The following is a 20,836-nucleotide window of genomic DNA, read 5'->3' as shown; positions in this document are numbered from 1 at the left end:
TTGCTAGAAACGTCTAAAATCCAAAGCAATGTTATCAGACTGGGACCAGACGAGAAAACCGTAATTTGACTGGATCACCCACTAACCAGTTCACCCCGTAAAGGATTTTTGCACTGCATCAATCGTCGGAAAATGTTGCAACTGCATCAGTAGTGCTTTCTATAAATGAATAAATAAACAAGTGTGGAAAAGATCTAGATGGGTCTACGCAACACTTTAGTGTCACTCAACTGCACAAGCAACTATTTAATTTCCGAAACTGATCAACTACAACGGTTTCAGGAGAGGTATTAAGCAGTCTTCTTGATAAAGGCACTCATTGCCCTCTACTTTCAAATAGAAATACATTGCCAGTTTAATGACAACAAAAACTTGAGAAAAGTTGTTAGAATAACAAAATTAAAAAAAAAAAAAAAAATCTCATTTGAAGGACGACATTCCTAGTTGTAGGGGAAACCCATTCTATCGGTTCTCTTTCCATTCATCAATTTTCCACAGAAAGCCATGGCCATGTGCAGCATCAAGTGGGCCAACAAGACTGAAACATGAACTGCAATGGCCAAAACATCAGCTGAATTTGCCAATTTCCATCTTCTTCTTTATTGCCTTCTGGCCATGGTATATAAATGAATCTACTATTCCAGAAACAGTGAAAATGCCTGGACATAACAAACAAGCGGGTTATTATAATTTGCCCCATAAAAAATAAATGAAAACCACACTATTAGAGCTTAACATGAATAAGATTCACATTTCAGGAATAGATATTGAAACTTGCTATATGGAAACTTCACAAAAAAGTTATTTGGAATTGCTCAGTTCTCAAGAAACAAGAGATTAGCGGGATTTTAAACAGCCAGTTACACCCTTTTAGAGCTGCAGAAAAGGAAACCTCAGAGTTGAATATGAAATTATGCAACTTCTGAAAAACAAATTATTACAAACTTCTGAAAAAACAGTTAAGAGACTATTTTATCATGTTGGAAGATTAGAAAATTCATATGCTAGCTGCATGAATCAGAAGACGAAAAGTTAAAGACCTATATTCATATAACCACTAACACTGGGCTGGGAATTTTTAACAATGATAAGGGAACTCCTAGGGCTGTTCATAACAAGACCCAAACCGACCAACTCGGTCTGACCCAATCTGAGTCGGCTGGTTTTTCTTCACCACTGGTTGGTTTCGGGTTGTAAAAATTGGTAAACCGACCATACAGTTCAGTTTCGGTTTTCATGTGTGAAAACCAAAACCAAACCGAGTTATATAACTACTTATTAATTATTACTTAACTAGGTTCTCTATCCTAGTTACAACTTAACTTAGTTCCTAGTCTTCTCTTTAGGAATGCCATTAATGGCAAGCATTGCAAGGCAAGGAATCCCTAGTCCTACTCCCTACACCTTTACTCCTTTAGAAAAATTAGCTTGATAGCTTCTTGCATTTTTTTTGGAAAGGTTTAAATAAAGGATCTCTACTTTCTAAGGTCTTTTACACCAAATAGGCAATGACAAATATGTGTCATTTTTTTCTTAGATTAGAAGTCTTCTTCCAGTTTCCAAATTTCATTCTTCTTTCTCCCTAGTCCTACTCCCTACACCTTTACTCCTTTAGAAAAATTAGCTTGATAGCTTCTTGCATTTTTTTGAAAGGTTTAAATAAAGGATCTCTACTTTCTAAGGTCTTTTACACCAAATAGGCAATGACAAATAGGTGTCCTTTTTTTCTTAGATTAGAAGACTTCTTCCAGTTTCCAAATTTCATTCTTCTTTCTCTAACTCTCTTTGACTCTTCTTTTCTTGGTATTGGCGTTGATTTTAACTTCAGTTACCTCTTTTCTTGATATTGGATCTTTAAGGCCAAGAGATACTTTGAATATCACAAAACCGACCCAAACCGACCAAGTGGGTTTTGCTTAGTACAGGGTCGGTTTCGGTTTCATCTTTAGGCAACCCGACCAGGCTGGGTCGGTTGGAAAAACACCAGTAAACCGACCCAACCCGACCATGAACAGCCCTAGGAACTCCAATAAACACCCAATATAATTGCTTATAGCCGAAAAGGATATTATATTTCCAGTAAAAAATATTATATATAGAAGTTTTTCTGCTCTTTTGTTTCAACTCTCCATTATCCACCACCACCAGACAAAACCTTTCGATTTCTTTGTTTGTTGAACTGTATCCATGTACTAATTATGTAGTCATATTCCTCTTGGAAAGAGCAGTCAGTTGCATAAGGAAATCAAGAATCAATCTAACTTTTATACTTGCTCAATGGAAGAGCTTGTGTCTGAGAGAGAGAGAGAGAGAGTACCTCCAACTATAGCACAAACATTAGTCAGGAAGTGTAAGAATGACACATGTTCCTCTGTGAAGGTCACCTGCAATATACAATCACATAAGCTGCAGAAAGACATGAGAATAATAAAATCTGACATTAACATTGCCTTGCATTTAGTGGTTATGTTAATATTAACTATTAATCATATATCGTACACTACTTTTTTTCCTCAAAGATTTTAGATATCATTTAAGCATTTAGGCTGTGTTTGGTTTGAAAGAAAAAGTAGGGAGAGTGCAATAATTAATCTCAATATTTTCTCCAAAAATAATAGCAAAGAAAACTACATATTTTCTTATAATTTATAAACCTATATTACATGGATAAACCATCAAGTTAGTAACTAATATTTTTTTAGAATGCAAATGATACATTTTATTATATAAAACTAACTTAGCTGATTTACCAGCGCTGCCAAGTATGGTACCACATATACACATTATGACATGTAGAGCCTAGATAAACTTGCACTATGCATTCCAATGATTACAGTGGAAATAAACAAAGCACAAGGTTGAAAAAAAAAAGGAAAAATATAACACTAAAAAGTGGCTCCTAACTAATTAGCAAAACTTGAAATTCTCCATCACTCACCTGAGGAGCTAGCCACATCATAAGGAATAAGATGTAAAACTTGGGATAAATATGGTAATACAGGCAGGACATACCTTAATTGGGGAAAGGTCATAAAAGAAGAAAACTCCAGGAAGAGACTGAGGTCTTCCGAATTCTGCATTCCTAAAATGCTCGGTTACAGAGAACTGCACAATGACCATGCTAATGCACCTCAGATCGGATTAAATAAATGAATTTCACTAGAGGCACAATGGTGATATGTACAGACAAACCTGATTTGATTGGATAGTGTGCCCATTTACGTCAGTGTATACAGTGGGGACAACCTGCAAAATAGATAGAGAATCCTAGTAAACATCTGAAAAACATTACCCCCAGAACCTTCGTAACTCTTAGACATGTCCATACACAGATAAGTTGTGTGCAAACCTACACCATCAAGCATTGTTTTGACCTAGAACATTCACAGAAAGCAATAATATCATCACCTTTCTATACTTGGGGCAAATAGGCTTGGCTAAGTCAATGAGAAGAACTATTTTTTCTAGGAAAAGGTGAAGTATTGTATTAGAATCAAAAGTATAAGGTCTTTAACAATGAGAAACTATACAAGTTTAACCAGTATTAGGACCTCCCCCCCTCCCCAAAAAAAATAAAAATAAAAAATAAAAATCCACCCTCGAAAAAGTATCAGAAAAAAACTTCATCTTTAAATACATCAGAGAAGATCAACCAACTCCTAAGCTCTTCCACTATGAAGTTGATTATCCCAGCCTCAGACTAAGCTTTTTGCTCGAAGACCATATTGTTCCTCTCCATCCATATGGCCCACAATACTGCACAGGGAATAACAGACCACACTTGCTTTCCTTTTCTTAACATACCTGGGAGAGAAACTATTTTAACTTATTCAAGGGATCAGATAGCATTTTTAATGAGATTTGAAAAATACATCATGGAGGGGTGACGATTGAAAGACTAGAAGAGGGGGGGGGGGGGGGGGCACAAACAACCAGAAGTAGACAGTCGGGCAAAATGTTACAGGTTGGACCTTCTTTTCCTACAATGAGGGAGGGGGCATGGGTTGCCCATTGCACCTCTTTTGATGACTCTTGCACTTTCTACTTATATTTGCGTTCTTTTGTAACTAATACAATTTTAAGTTTACTTAAAGATTAATATGCATCTTAGATTTTCAGGAAGCTTATAATGGTGGCAATTCTTGAGCTAATATCCTTTGTTTATTTATTTATTTGATTGGTAGCATAGGTTATAGGTATTTTAGTCTTTTCCATGCATGCTTACTTCCATCTGTAAGTAGAGAGAGACTCCAATGGGGCCCTCAGGAGTCAGGAGAGGACAATATATGTATAGGTACAGGTTTGTTGGTGGAATATTTTCGACAAGGAGTCCAGAGTTGAGACAACCTTGGATAGCATGGTTAGACCCAGCAAGGAACCACAATCTACTATCCTAAATTTCTAATCTATTCATAGGACAAAGTTTCAGGAAGAAAAAAAACTCACCTTCTGGCTTTGCCCAAGTCATTCTCTGAATTTAAAAACAAAAATCAAAATTTCAACAGTCAAAATAACCGAAGAAAAGCACCAATCAGTTTCAGGGTATAAGATTGAAAATTAAGGTATCCATGGATGTGTTAGGATCATGGACATATATGCTAAGAATCACAAGAAACCCAATCCTTGAACCAATATCTTAATTCCTATTGGAAACGACCAAAAAACTAACCTTGATGAAATACTGATACATTCCACTTGGTGTTTGTTGCACCCATTGCACCCTGTAAATTTTAGCATAAAAAAATGAGTGCAAATACATGAATAATCTCACAAGTTGGCATAGAACATAGAGGATTAAGCATTTCATATGATTGAATCATTCAGTAAAATGGAGGAGAGGTATACCTGTCAAGAGGATTCACAATGCCTGGGAAATATTCACCAAAAGCTAATCTGTTTATTTTGTGACTAATCTGTATCGCAAAGAATAAATTCGATAGTTGTCTCAATAGAATGTGAGGGGGAAAGATTCTATAAATAAATTAAATTTCTTATTTATTAAAACTAGCCTGATGTACATGGGTTGCGTAAGCTATGGGTCTGGATACATGGAAGTAAGAAAAATGGAAATAGAAGAAAAGGGATTCAGGTCGAACCAAGGAAGAAAGGGTTGACCACAAAGAGGGTTAACCCCCCATCTTTTACATACAGGTATAGAAAACATTATAATGTCAATATGACTTCACTTTTTCTCTAAGAATTTTAATCAGTAGAGTTTTTCCTTACATTGAAACTATCCTTCTGGAAAGCCAGCAAATCATGTACATGAACATTTGACTGTTGAAAGCTTTTGCCAGGGGCAAAATGAAAATTTCCAGCCACCTTGTTAACTTCCAAGAACCCATAAATATTGCATCCTTCACCATCTTCGTCTTTAATTTTTTGAAGAAATCCTTCTCTTTTGCACTAAATATCACAAAATAGGAATTAGAAAATAAATAAACAAACAAAGAAAACCAGCATAGACAATTATATCAGCAAATATAGAAAAGAACCATCATTTCAAAAAAATCTGATCTGATCATGCTTTCACTGCAAGTTGAAAGCTTTTTTCTAAATGCTCCTCACGTTTACAAGCTTTTTTCCTATTGTGGTACATTCTCACATTTACAAGCTATATACAATGATATTATCATATTAGTCTAAATCCTACTGTAGAAACCACTGATGTGGTCCCCACCTCTTTCTATTGTACTCGTATACAACTATTAGTTATTTAAGTCAGTCCACAATTAGTTATTAGTCTTTTATTAGGATTTTATTTTTTCCATGTAAGCAGTCTTATCCTTACTTCAGAATTAATATAAATAGAAAGAGGGGGGCGGCAGATTGAGCATCCTCTTCTTTTCTGAAACCCTTCCTTCGAATTCTTCTTCTCTCTTTCTCCTTTCAATCTCTCCTCTCATCTTCTTAATTTCCTATTGATTATACACCACAGCTTGGGCTGTTAGTATCTCATACGACTACATGGTATCAGAGCCAACCTAGGAAATCTTATGATAGTCTGACATGGCCGGCTGCATAAGAATTTCCTAGGGTTAGAAAACTTCCAGCAAAAGGGATAATCGGCTAAATATTGGAGATTGTTGGTGAAGCATATCAGAGGATGACCAGCAATCAGGAAGAGTCAGAAGGAAGAACCCTCAAGATTAGGGTTCAGACTTGATTTTCAAGGTTGCAGACAGAAAGTCAGAAGGAAGAACCCTCAAGATTAGGGTTCAGACTTATTTTTTAAAGTTGCGGCCAAAGTTTTGCTGAAGTAAGTTAATCTTTGATATTGATCAATTAAAAGATTACCTTTTCTGGTTATTTCAAAGATTCGACTGAAAGTTTTTTTCCTCCTGAACTGTTCTTGATACATTAAAAGAATAGTTTTTGGTTACTTTAAGAGGTGCGGCTGAGAGATCCCCCCCCCCCCCTTTTCTAGCCATTGATTGTGTTCCTGGCTTGTTTCTTGACCTTTGACTGGTTCTAGGTTCAAGATTCTAGTTTCTTGACTGTCGCCAATTCTAGGGCTACAGTTAGTTTCAGCCCTGCACTCTCAGCCCTTCACTCTAAGTTGTTCTTGGAAGGTTACCCTTTTGGGTGGATTGCTGACCTAGAAGGATAAAGTAGGTTCGGCAGTTAACAAATTTTGGGTGAGATTACCCAGTCTTAGTGATAGAAAGGTATTTTTCTTGACCTTAGGTTCAGCTGATAGCAAATTCTGGGTGTAATTACCCAGTCTCCGTGATACAAGAGGCATTCTTTAACCTTTTCTTGACAAAGAATGGAGTTTAAGAGCCAAGGGGAAATCCTTTTAGGGGCTGGTGGTGCTGGTATCATACCTGAGAACAGTTTTCAGATTATCACTGTAACATTTGATGGGTCAAAATACCTAGAGTGGGCCCTATCAGCCATGATGGCTATTGGGGGTAGAGGAAAGCTAAGTTATTTACTGGGAGATGTCAAGGAACCAACCAAGGAGGACCAAATATATATCAAATGGGTTCAATAGAACTATTTGGTTATGACATGGCTGTGTAACTCCATGCTGCCACATATCAGTCGAAATTATTTATGGGCAAAAACAACTAAAGAAATTTGGGATATCATGAAAGAAACCTACTCCCAACCCCTCAATGTTGCTAGGGCATATGAACTAAAATGTAAGGTAAATAACCTTAAGCAAGGAGAGAAGCCAATCTCGGTTTATTTTTCCACCTTGAAATCCTTGTGGCATGAGATTGATCACTTAGAAACAATTGAGTGGGAAAGCCAAAAAGATGACCTACAAAAAGCAGGTTGAAACCAATAGGGTATTTGAGTTTCTAGCTGGTCTGAATTATGAGAATGACATTCTGAGACAACAGCTTCTAACAAGAGACTGTGTGACCCTATCACAAGCTTACTCTCTAGTGCACAATGAAGAAAGTAGAAGGAAAGTTATGTTACAGCATTCGCCACTTGAATCAGCCTTGGCAGCAACTAAACCCAAGTTTGAGGGGGATAAGGAGAGAGATATGAAGAAGGAAGACAAGAAAGACCTAATATGTGAACATTGCAAGAAACCTAAGCATACCAAAGAAACCTGTTGGAAGCTACATCTTCATCTAGTTCCAGCAAAACTCTGGAACAAAAAGGGGAATGTTAATATAGTTGTTACCACTGATTGTGCAACCTCATCAGGCACAAGAGCAGCACCACTAGACACTCTAGCTGCTGTCCGAGCTACCTTGACTCAGTTGGAAAAGGAGGTTGGTAATTCAGCATCATCATCTCAACCAGTCACAACAACTCCTCCCACCTCAACATTTGCTCATTCGAGTACACGGGCCTCAGCTTATCATGCTTCAGCTCCAGTTAACACTGAACATTGTTGGGTAATAGACTCAAGTGCATCTGATCATATGACCGGTTTGCCTTCACTATTTACTACCTATCACTTATCCTCTAGTAAAGACAAGGTGTCTATTGTTGATGGATCACTTGTTCCCATTTCTGGCAAGAGAGACATCAAGTTGTCTAGTGCCATTTCCATGTCTTCTGTTCTGCATGTTCCTAAACTTAGCACCAATAACCAATTTATTTTTAGTTAGCAGCATTACTAAAAACCAGAATTCCTCCGCAACTTTTTTTCCTAATCAATGTGTTTCAAGACTTGGAGACAAGGAAGGTGATTGGGACTGGCCATGAGACAAATGGAATCTATCTGCTTGGCGGAAGTTCACAATGGGAAGGTAGTGAATTTAGAGGGTCTTTTGTTTCTCAGTCTATTGGTCAAGTCATGCTTTGGCATAACCAATTGGGTCATTTATCCTTTAGGTCTTTGAAAAGCTTGTTTCCTAGTTTATTTGAATCTTACTAAATGTCCAGTTTAAAGTGTGAAAGTTGTGAGCTCGCAAAGCATTGTAGAATAACCTATTCAATTAGTAATAAGAGTAGTGTTCCTTTTGACATTGTGCATACCAATGTTTGGGAACCATATCACATCATTGCTATGGGGGGGGGGGGTATAAATACTTCTTGTTGCTTGTTGATGACTACGCCCAGTTTTCTTGGGTCTACTTGATGCGTTCTCGAGATGAGGTTCCTACCCAGACCCAAACCTTTCATCAGATGATTTAACCCAATTTGGGGTAAAAATCAAAATTTTCAGATCCGATAATGCGAGAGAATACTTTAAAACATCACTAGCCTCTTATTTTCTAGAACATGGGATTATCCATCAGAGTACCTACCCTCATACCCCTTGGTAGAATGGAGTGGATGAGAGAAAGAATAGGCACATATTGGAAGTAGCTAGAAGTATCATATTTAACTCAATGTGGCTATACATTTTTGGGGAGATGCCATTCTCACAATTGTGTATCTCATCAACCGAATCCCTTCACGGGTTCTTGACACGAAACCTCCATTCACTCTTTTATATCCTGATAAAGAGCTATTTTCTGTCCCTTTAAAACCTTTGGTTGTACCTTCTTCGTGCAAACTCTTGGCCCTCACCGTTCCAATTTTGACCCTAAAACCTCAAAATATATATTTTCCTTGGTTATGCACAAACTATACTACTGCTATGAACCTACTTCGGGAAAGATATTTGTATCCATGGATGTTACTTTCTTTGAGGATGTACCTTATTACTCTAGAATTTCTTCTTAGGGGGAGAGTAGTAAGGTTGGGGTTAACACATCAGAAGTCCATTTACCTGTTCCATTGAGTGAAGAGGGGTGTAACGGGGAGGGTTGTAAAAAATGTTAGGATTTGAGAGTTTATCACAAATGGTGGAAGCATGTTGATTTCGGTCATCAGTAGTCCAGGCCAGCCCCAATTCCTTCTGAGGTTCCAGATCCAATTACTACATCTCTTCCATCTCCCATTACGGATGAGCCTCCTACTGTTGAGCCTTCTCCATCTTCTAAGCCCTCACTTCCATTGAATGACCTTGACCTTCCCATTGCAGTCCGTAAAGGCAAATGCCGTTGCACCTTATCCACAACCAATTGTATCTCACAATTCTTGTCCTATGATCATCTACCTCCCTCTTATAAGTCCTTTCTTACATCCATTGCTGATATTCCCATTCCCAGAACAGTACAGGAAGCCCTGACCATTCCTAAGTGGAAGGATGCAATGAAGGTAGAAATGGATGTCCTAGGAAAAAATACCTGAGAGGTAATTGATCAACCTAAAGGGAAGAAACCAGTTGGATGTAGATGAGTGTTTATTGTGAAATATAATGTCGATGGTTCCATTGAAAGGTATAAGGCCTAATTAGTTGCAAAGGGATTTACTCTGACTTATGGTATAGATTACTTGGAGACTTTCGCACCAGTAGCAAAAATGACCACTATCAGAGTGTTATTATCTCTTGCAGCCAATTACTCTTGGCCCTTGTTCCAAATGGATGTTAAAAATGTCTTCCTCAATGGAGACTTGCAAGAAGTATACATGCAGTTACCTCGTGGTTTTTATAGTATAGAGACAGATAAGAAGGTTTGCCGGCTGAAAAAGCTTTGTATGGACTAAAACAGTCCCCTAGAGATTGGTTTGATAAATTCAGACAAGCCCTTGAAAAGTTTGGCTATGTGCAGGCTCAATCATATCACACTTCGTTTATTAAGAAAGTGGATACTTCCTTGACTCTACTTGTTGTATATGTGGATGACATTGTAGTAACAGAGAGTGATAATAGTGAAATTGAGTCTCTTAAGAAACTTCTCCATCAAGAATTTGAGGTAAAAGACCTGGGAGAGCTACAATATTTCTTGGGTATTGATGTAGCTCGGTCCAAACATGGAATCTTTGTTTCTCAAAGGAAGTATGTCATTGATTTGTTAGAAGAAACAGGAAAGTTGGGTGTTAAGCCATCCGATACACCTATTCAACAGAATCACAAGATTAGTGCACAAGGTGGAGAGCCTCTTGAAGATAAAGCTATGTTCCAATGATTAGTTGGGAAACTACTCTATCTTTGTCTTACACGACCAGACATCAGCTATGTAGTTAGCGCTTTTAGTCAGTATATGCACTCTCTTAGAACTACCCACCTACTTGTTGTTGAGAGGATATTGGTATATTTAAAAAGTTGTCCAGGCAGAGGTGTACTATTTAAGGATAATAAATACATGAAGATAGAAGTTTACACGTGTAGATTGGGCCAGTTGTATTGATGATAGGTCTACCTCTAGATATTGTGCCTTTGTAGGAGGTAGCCTTGTTTCTTGGAGGAGTAAGAAACAAAATGTTGTTTCTTGTTCCAGTGTTAAAGCTGAATATCGGTCCATGGCAAATGGTGTGGCTGAAATAATATGGTTGAAATCATTGTTTGATGAATTGGGTATTACCTATCAGAAACCTCTAATGTTGTACTATGATAATCATGCTGCTATTAATATAGCTCATAACCCGATACAACATGACAGAACCAAGCACATTGAAGTGGATCGACATTTTATTAAGGAAAGGGTTGCATCTCAAGAAGTTTGTCTTCCATATATCAACTCCAACATGCAGCTTGCCGATCTTCTCACCAAGGCAGTTTCAAAGAAGAAGTTAGAAGCAGATCTATGCAAGTTGGGAATGAGAAACATCTATTCCCAACTTGAGGGAGAGTGTAGAAACCATTGATGTGGTCCCCACCTCTTTCTATTGTACCCGTATACAACTATTAGTTATTTAAGTCAGTCCACAATTAGTTATTAATCTTTTATTAGGATTTTATTTTTGCCATGTAAGCAGTCTTCTCCTTACTTCAGAATTAATATTAATAGAAAGAGGGGTCGACAGATTGAGCATCCTCTTCTTTTATGAAACTCTTCCTTCAAATTCTTCTTCTCTCTTTCTCCTCTCATTTTTCTTAATTTCCTGTTGATCATACACCACAGCTTGGGTTGTTAGTAGTCTCATACGACTACACCTTCTTGAGGATCAAACAGGATCTTGGGTGGTGTACAGGCACTGGAATTTGGTCCTGAATGAGCATATTCTTTCTAAATGCCTTCTTTATACTTGTTCTCCTGGCCCTAAGATTGCTTTATACTCCTGTTAATAAAACCTCGTGTTATTCAATCAAAGCAAATGCTTGAATTGAACCGGGCTTCACCTTCAATATGGCCCCACCCAATGCTTCATATGCCTCACATTAACCAAACCATGTTTTTCAGAAATATCAATTATTACATTATTCTGACAAGACTTATTTTTTAGTATGCTATGATTTACATTAAATTTACAGAGGAAAAAGGGTATACATAAATAAGGAGATTAGCCGATGTTGGTCCTAGCTATCTAGGGTCTTGGAGGTGGTGGACTGGATACAGACCTAACCTTTGGACATTTTTTCCAGCACAAAAAGGCTGTTGTCAGACTTGAACACGAGTTCTCATGCTTGTCAGCTCAAGATTTTAACCATTACACCAGGTAATGGAAATGGGGCAAGTATGCACATACTTCCTCTATGTGAAATGGGTTGAGTTTCTCTACTCTATGTGAAATGGGCAGTTCTTCAAATTCACATGTCATCGTTCCCCTTACACAAGATTAATCATTTATTACTTATTTCTTCAGATAACCTCAATTAGGTACTTCTATATTTACATGTATGGAGGTTATTTAAAAAGCTCTTTTCCCATTCTGGGCTAATGCTTTTTTTTTTGGAAAGGTAAAGTAATATTTATTGAGATAAGAGATACACGAGGGAGGCTGAGATCAGTCCCTGAAAGGCCGACTGATCTAATCAGCAATTACACATTCCACCAAGAACTAGAAAGAAAAACAGCAGACACATTACAATTTCTGAAATTCTCAGGACAGACACCCAAGACATCAGTTTGCCACTGCTTTCTGAATTAGCTCATCCAGACTTAAAGCCGCCTTGTTACAGAATATCCTTCTATTCCTCTCAGACCAGATGGACCATAACACAGCATTAGGAATAGTCTTCCAAACAATCTTCTTTTTCTTGCTCAACCCCATGAACTTCCAGCAACACAACAGCTCCTTAACCGAGCTTGGCATGACCCAACTTAAGTTCATAGAGCTGAAGAAATGATTCCACAGTTGAGAAGAAAATGGGCAGTGAATGCACAAATGATCAGTAGATTCAGCACGACTCCCACACAGGCTGCATGACAGGTCCAAAAGCTGAATGCCCCTTCTCACAAGGTTAGCTCTAGTAAGACATTTATTTAGAGCCATAGCCCAAATTAGGAAGTTAGATTTAGTTGGGCTGGTGGGATTCCACATCTGAGGACAAGGGAAATCAGAAACACCCCTTCTACAGAGGTTAGAAGCCAGAGACTTGACAGAGAACACACCATCTGAGTTCCACTTCCACTGCCACATATCCTCTGAGCTGAAATCCAACTCTTGATTCTGAAGACAGGACAACAGATTCAAAACCTCATCCACTTCCCAGTTGAAAAGGTTCCTTCTAAATGAAGGAGACCAAAGAACTGAACCACCAGATACACTACAGCACTCTGCAACTGAAGCCTCTTGATTTGAAGCATACTAGAAGAGGAGAGTAAAGGAATCAGCAAGGGGGTCATCCGAGCACCAAGAGTCCTTCCAAAACTTGGTCCTAATACTATTGCCAACTTTATTTGAGACCCCACCAGCAAGAGCTGAGAATTTCTTCATTATCCCTTTCCACAAAGAGTTTCCCCAATTAGGAAAAGGGTCCCTCATTCTCCAATTACCCCATTCCACACCACATTTACTAGCAATGAGAGATCTCCACCAGGCATCATTTTCTGCCGCAAATCTCCAAATCCACTTGCAGAGGAGAGCAGAATTAAAAAATTTCAACTTCCTTATGCCTAACCCCCCTTCACCTTTAGGGAGGCAGACTTGCTCCCAACTTACCAAATGCATTTTTTTCTCCTCTTCCCATCCCCTCCAAAGAAAATTCCTTTGAAGTTTTTCAAGCTGACTTGCAACTTTGTTTGGAATAGAGAAAAGAAACAGGAAATAGGTGGGAAGTATTAAGGAGATTTATCAACGTCACTTAGACTTAGGACATTTATTTGGGCTAGCTACATAAATCCCATGTATCATCTTAATATTACTTGATACAATATTTTTTGGGGGATGATTTTGGCACGTACTATTTTTGACAACTGAGGTGCATCCAGATGAAATACAAAAAGAGACCCCTATTTAGAATGATATACATCAATATGCAGGTGCATTATTGTCTTTTACAGGTATTTTAAATATTAATTTGGGGTTTTCCAGGTTAAAAAAAAAAGAAAAAAAAAAGAATGAGATGTGCCCACTCACCACCCTATTATTTTAGATAAGACGTGATTGTATTGGTTATATGTGAAGGAAATAATCTGAACTTCTTGTAGAAGTAAACAATTTAATATAATATCAATATTATTATTATTATTATTATTATTATTACTGAATGAAGAGACTGCATAAAAAATAACACAAAAAAGTAATATATACCTAGTTTTGATATTTTAAACCTAGGATGAATACAATTATTTTCACACATTCCTCAGAGGTTACACGGCTCCAGAGTGGGCAGAGAATTGGAGCAGCATTCTGAGCAAAGCTCCCTAAGAGATTCACAACTATGTCAATAGAGAATGTGTTGATATTAGAATTACTTATCAGCATGCAAATCCATAGACTTGTGTGTGCATCATCTTATGGCAAATTTCATGTAATGTCCTAGTGACTACTATAATATAGAATACTATGGTACTGTCAAAACATAGCTAAGAACTTGGTTAAAACAACCAGAAGCATTACATAACTTCCTTTGATGACAAGGACTTGGTCAGACGCCTTAAAACTTCTTTTCCTGCCCACAAATTTTTCATATTTCATTGCAAGACTGATTTTATTTTTTTTGGTATTACTTTGGAAGATTGATTGGGAAACTTCCTTCACCTCACTGCATTGTCCCAATAGACAGAGAAGAAGATAATTACCTCAGTTTTTAACAATATTCCCTGCCCCAACAAGGGACAACTAGAAAAAGCCAAAAACAAAACCAATGGATTCTATACCAACAGACCTGATCAATCAAATCTGGATTTGACAGCCCCCATCCCTTCTTTCTATATGCTTCACGGACTTCTTCACATGAGTTACAGCAATCATCATCTGACTGCAAAACAAATAAGAAATTCAGATAATACAGAGAAATAAATGCCACTTGTTTTCCTAACAGGAACATATTATGCTGCATGTCAACAGATTCTTCTCTGGACTGATATGACAATATGTCAACTATAAGCTAAAACAACATTACAGAAAAATAACTGATGCTATAACAGAAACATGAATGGCTAGTGATATTATTAAAAAAGTAGTAATAAAATATTCATACTAGTAGATAAAAAGCAGAAACAAGAAAAAAACCCCATGAAGAAATGCAATAATCAACAAACATTCAGATAATTGATAAAATATGTCATAACCATTGTGTATAACCAGATAACTAGTGGGGGATTTTCTCTTAGTATACAATCATAAATAATAATGCATTGTACTTTTTATACAGAACAAAACCAGAAAGCCAACCTTGTAGAGGCTTGGATATGTAAAGGAAAGCCACCAAGCTAAGAAGAGCATTCAAATCAACTAGACTGTTGCGGTGTTGCCAAATAACTATGGAAACTTTGTAAAATGAAAAAGATAAAAGAAAATAACCTTGGGATATCTGACTGTTTGATCCATGAAAACATGATTTAACTTTTCCCCTCTATGAGAAACAACAGGTCTTCTTTATCTCCCTTACATGCAAACCTTAGATTCACATGATAAAATAAAAATATATGTGCAGTTCAGAAGTTTTTCCATTGATTGTTGTTTCCTTTTTTCCCAGCTAAAATTTCAATAGACACAAATGATGGTACGATGGAAAAATATCAGGGATTTATTATCAAAGATTACAACATAAAACAAGACAAGTGCCTTTAATCAGGATATAGCATGGGCAGGTCTACTGAAAATCAGAACCCTAGTGGGCTGTGGAATGACCTAAGGAAGAAGTAAGGTTTCATTTAAACAATAAAACAACAAGGCTGGATTAAGAGTTACACTTGCAAAAAGTGGAGTTCCAGAACTAGAGGGGGAAGGGAGGGGGAGAGACCAAGAAAAAACCACATCTCCAAAGTCCAAACACAGAACTCATTTGATCCCAATTCATTCCGAATTCAGTTACAATAAAAAAGGCTATGAGTTGGGCCAACTGTTATGGACGCCTTCTCGCCGCCGGCAGCAACAGGCCCCGGGCCCACCGCCAGCAGCAGCAAGGATTCAGTGATGCTCATCCTACCCAGTTCGGCAATAGCAGCCTTATCTAGATTAGATTAGCTAATTTTGCTTGTTCTTATCTCTTATCTTATCTTGTTAGTAGCTTATCAAATTAGGATTAGCTTAGCTTATCTTATCTTGTTAGTAGCTTATCAGATTAGGATTAGCTTATCTTATCCTTAGCAAGATAGAACTGGAAGTCTCCCTATTCAGCAAGGAGACTCCTTTTGATTAGGACTCTTGTATTCTCCTATTTAAGGAGACCCCATTATTGAATGAGATATCAAATTATTCAGTCAAGAGTGAGTTAGGAGAGTTGGTGATCTCTTGGACAAATCACCGAAGGCGCCAAGATAGGTTCATCACAAGCAGGAAGGAACAAGGGAAAACAGGAGGTTTTCCCCGTGGACCGACCCGTGACGAGATCCTATTCCCGGGCCCTCAACAACTTGGTATCAGAGCAAGGCGTCATGGGAGATCTGGAGCTTCCAGGGTCCACGACCTCGAGCACCAACTCGTGGAGACCAGCTCCGAAGTTCGTGAGATCAAAGGTGAAGTGCGAGAACTACGACGACTAATGGAGATGTTTCTTTCCAACAGGGAAAGGAACTCTGACGGAGGGACAGTAGCTAACGACCGTCGGCCAGATCTGTCGAAGTCTTCCGACGAACAGCAGTCCGTCGGCCATGGAGCAGCCATCATCCCCAAGTACAGCAGGCTAGAGTTCCCATCGTACAACGGCAACGGAGACCCCCTAGGCTGGCTGTATCGCTGCGAGCAGTTCTTCTGAAATCAACGGACAAATGACCAGGACAAGGTAAGCCTAGCCGCCTTTCATTTAACAGAAGAAGCACAACTTTGGTTTTATCGGTTAGAGCAAGAAAAACCTGGGCTCAGTTGGCCCCAGTTTAAATCCTATTGCCTTCTTCGGTTCAGACCCCCATTGACCAGCAACCCACTGGGCGAGCTAATTAACCTTAAACAGACCGGAACAGTTGCTGAATACCAGCGACAGTTCCAAACCCTCCTCGCGAGGGCATCCTCCGTGCGACCAGACCAGCAAGTGGATATGTTCACAACAGGGTTAAAAGAACCCCTGCGAGTGGATGTCGAGATGCAGAATCCCCCAAATTTGGTCACAGCCATGAACTTAGCCCGCGCATTTGAGCGCAAGCTGCAGCTCAGCCGCGGAATTTTTAATGTGGGTCGTCCACCAAACTCGTGGGTGCCCCCAAGACCAGCAGCAACGACCCCCTCTTCTGCTACCAGCCGGAAAATGAAGCCTCCCACGACCACCACCTCTAGAGCAGTGACAAGTACAGGTAGTAACATGGTCACTCCTCCCATCAAGCACTTGACCAGGGCAGAAATGGCAGAGCACCGAGCGAGAGGTTAATGTTTCAATTGTGATGACCTCTACTCGGCAGGACATAGATGCAAGAGGCTTTTTTGCCTTCTCATAGATAAGCAAGGGGAAGAGGAAGGTCACATTCGAACCAGAGATCTCTCTCCATGCGATCACCGGTATTAAAACCTCTCAGACCATGCAGTTACAAGCACAGATCGCAGGTCAGCCGGTGCGCATTCTCGTCGATTCAGGGAGCACACACAACTTCATAAGTAAACATGCAGCCCTGCAGTTAAAACGACCAATGGAACTCCAGCCGCGACTACAGGTAGCCGTCACAAATGGTGAAAAAGTTCACAGTCCAGGGATTTGTAAGGACGTCCCAGTACAGGTCAATTCTGAACTATTTTTTGTTGATTTATTTGTACTCTCATTGGATGGGTTCGATATTGTTCTCGGGGTCAAATGGTTAATTACCCTAGGCCCGATTTTGTGGGACTTCAGCGCACTCACCATGACCTTCCACCTGAATGGCAAGCAAGTTTCATGGCACGGTTGCAAGGTTAAAGAAAAGACACCACAGGTTCATGCACTCCAGACAGAACCGACCATCGTATTCCTTTGGTGGCGGGTTCAGCACCAGTCGTTGTCAGGCCTTATCGCTACCCTCACTTATAGAAGGATGAGATAGAAAAACAATGTACAGCGATGCTGAACCAAGGGATCATACGCAAAAGCCACTCCCCCTTCTCTTCGTCGGTTCTGTTGGTGGCGAAGTATGATGGAACGTGGAGGTTCTGTGTTGACTATAGAGAACTCAATGACCGAACGATCAAAGATAAGTTCCCTATTCCCGTTGTGGACGAACTGCTGGACAAGTTGCATGGTGCCCGGTATTTCTAAGTTGGACCTCAGGTCCGGATATTTCCAAGTTCGCATGGCTCCCGGTGACGTGAAGAAGACTGCTTTTTGCACCCACCATGGCCACTTCGAATTTTTAGTCATGCCATTCGGACTCTCCAATGCACCATCTACATTTCAGGCACTAATGAACGAGGTATTCCAGCCCCATCTGCGCAAATTTGTTTAGTTTTCTTTGATGATATCCTCGTTTACAACAAATCATGGGTAGAGCATGTCCACCATCTGAGGACCGTTTTCGTACTCCTACGCCAACACAGCTTATTCCTGAAACGGTCCAAGTGCTCCTTCGGGGAACGACAGGTTCTTTACCTCGGCCACATCATCCATGGGCAGGGTGTAACAGTTGATAGTTCCAAAATTCAGGCTATAATAGAATGGCCCAAACCTCAATCCGCCAAGGCCTTACACGGGTTCCTCGGTTTAATGGGTTACTACCACAAATTTGTACAGAACTATGGAGTGTTGGCAGCCCCGTTAGCCAACCTGTTGAAGAGAAACTCCTTCCGGTGGGACGACGCAGCTGATGAAGCTTTTCTGCCACTGCAAAATGCACTGTCTTCAACCCCTGCCCTGCAATTACCTAATTTCGCCCTCGAACTTACAGTCGAGTGTGATGCTTCCGGAGTGGGTATCGGGGTCGTACTACAGCAGCAAGGGCACCCGATCGCTTTCTTCAGTTGCAGATTGGCCAATCGGCACCTGAAGCTTCCAGCCTATGAGCACGAACTAATCGGCCTTGCCCGAGCCATCTAGCACTAGAGGCCGTATTTGTGGGGGCGGTCGTTCATCGTCAAAACTAATCATTACAGCCTCAAATACCTGTTAGAGCAGCATCTCACCACTTCCCCTCAACAGCATTGGGTTAGCAAACTGCTTGGGTTTGACTTTCGGGTGGAATATAAGGCGGGATCCTCTAATCACACGGCTGATGCTTGGTCTAGGCGAGAAGAAGACGCGATGGTTCTATGTAGCATTTCCCAACCTCGGATCTCTCTGTTTGACGACATTAAGAAGGCAGCACCACAATCCCCGGAATGGTCGCTCTTACTGTAGAAGATCCAGACCAACACGGCCGACCCTGATTGGTCACTTCACAACGGGTTGGTACTGTATAATGGACGTGTCCATCTTCCAGCAAACTGCTCGTTGATTCCCACCATCATCACCAACATCCATAACTCCGCCCATGAGGGCATTCAAAAAACACTACACCGCGTCCAGACTGATTTCCATTGGCAAGGTATGAAGACTTCTAATCGAGATTTTGTCCAGAATTGCTCCACATGCCAATAGCACAAATGGGAAAACCTACACCCAGCAAGGCCTCCTTCAGCCCCTTTCCATCCCATCGCAGATTTGGGCCGACATCTCTATGGACTTCATTGAAGGACTTCCCAAGGTAGGGAGCAAATCAGTTGTCTTTGTGGTAGTCGACCGCTTCTCTAAATACGCACACTTCATTCCTCTATCACACCTGTACAGTGCCACTTCGATTGCCCTCGCCTTCTTTACACATATCTTTCGCTTACATGGGTTGCCGGAATCCATCGTCAACGATAGAGACCCGGTCTTCACTAGTGCCTTCTGGAAAGAGTTATTTCGACTACACGGCACCACCCTAGCCTACTCATCAGCTTACCGACCACATACCGACAGTTAGACGGAAGTGGCTAAACGCACTATCGAGATGTATCTCCGCTGTTTCGTAGGCGATCAACCTTGACGGTGGTTGGAATGGCTTCCTTGGGCCGAGTACTGCTACAACACAGCCTACCATTCCTCCCTCGGCATGACTCCCTTTCGCGTCGTTTACAGCAGGGATCCTCCCCGCTTGCTGTCCTACGAGCCCGGATCTACTCGCTTGGACGCAATCGATCACTCCTTACAGGACTGCGACACCCCCGTCGTCGACGTCCGCATTCGCTTACAGCAGGCCTAGCTCTGCATGAAGCTCCACTATGATAAGCACCACTGGGAACTGTCGTTCGATCTAGGACAATTCGTTTGGTTGAAGCTCCAGCACTACCGGCAACGCTCCTTGCGCCACAAGGCTGCCTCGAAGCTGGCCCCTAAGTTCTATGGGCCCTACAAGGTTCTGCGACGGATTGGTAGTGTGGCCTACCAACTGGAATTGCCAGAGACTAGCCGAATTCATGATGTCTTCCACATCTTGCTGAAACCATTTACGGGGGTTCCCCCGGACCAAGTTCCCTCCCTGCCACCCTTGAAAGATGGCAAACTGGTCCCCCAACCTAAAACCATCACCCGCTCTCGTTTCAATCGTGGAATCCTTGAAGTCTTGGTGGAATGGTGTGATCTACCACCAACAGAAGCCACATGGATCCCATTGGCAGAGTTCCAAGCCACATATCCACCTTTCGAGCTTGAGGACAAGCTCGTAGTCCAGGAGGGGAGTAATGTTATGGACGCCTTCCTCGGGAAGACGTACCATCGCCACCGACAGCAACAGGCCCCGGGCCCACCACCAGTAGCAACAAGGATTCAGTGATGCTCATCCTACCCAGTTCGGCAACAACAACCTTATCTAGATTAGATTAGCTCATTTTGCTTGTTCTTATCTTATTGTTCTTATCTCTTACCCAGTTCGGCAACAGTCTCCCTATTCAGCAAGGAGACTCCCTTTGATTAGGACTCTTGTAATCTCCTATTTAAGGAGACCCCATTATTGAATGAGATATCAAATTATTCAGTCAAGAGTGAGTTAGGAGAGTTGGTGATCTCTTGGACAAATCACCGAAGGCCCCAAGATAGGTTCATCACGAGCAGGAAGGAACAAGGGAAAAC

The 20,836-nt window shown here is 40.4% G+C and overlaps 1 protein-coding gene across 1 annotated transcript in view; it reads right to left on the bottom strand.

The window, feature by feature from the left end:
• Nucleotides 1-215: 215 nt before the first annotated feature.
• The window catches only part of LOC148851330 (uncharacterized), a 29,418-nt gene continuing 8,797 nt past the window's right edge, over nt 216-20,836 (bottom strand). The window contains exons 6-13 of the mRNA XM_088943399.1: nt 14,516-14,608; nt 5,227-5,406; nt 4,846-4,913; nt 4,670-4,721; nt 3,193-3,246; nt 3,013-3,105; nt 2,318-2,384; nt 216-659 (exon numbers count right to left, since the gene is read on the bottom strand). Of these exons, the coding sequence (XP_088799525.1) occupies nt 568-659; nt 2,318-2,384; nt 3,013-3,105; nt 3,193-3,246; nt 4,670-4,721; nt 4,846-4,913; nt 5,227-5,406; nt 14,516-14,608 (699 nt within the window). The 3' untranslated portion in view covers nt 216-567. The remainder of the gene's footprint in view (nt 660-2,317; nt 2,385-3,012; nt 3,106-3,192; nt 3,247-4,669; nt 4,722-4,845; nt 4,914-5,226; nt 5,407-14,515; nt 14,609-20,836) is intronic.

Source organism: Nelumbo lutea, chromosome 5 (assembly GCF_056320005.1).
Source record: "Nelumbo lutea isolate HS-2025 chromosome 5, American lotus-T2T, whole genome shotgun sequence".
NCBI lineage: Eukaryota > Viridiplantae > Streptophyta > Magnoliopsida > Proteales > Nelumbonaceae > Nelumbo > Nelumbo lutea.
This window is presented reverse-complemented; position numbering and strand designations above follow the sequence as displayed.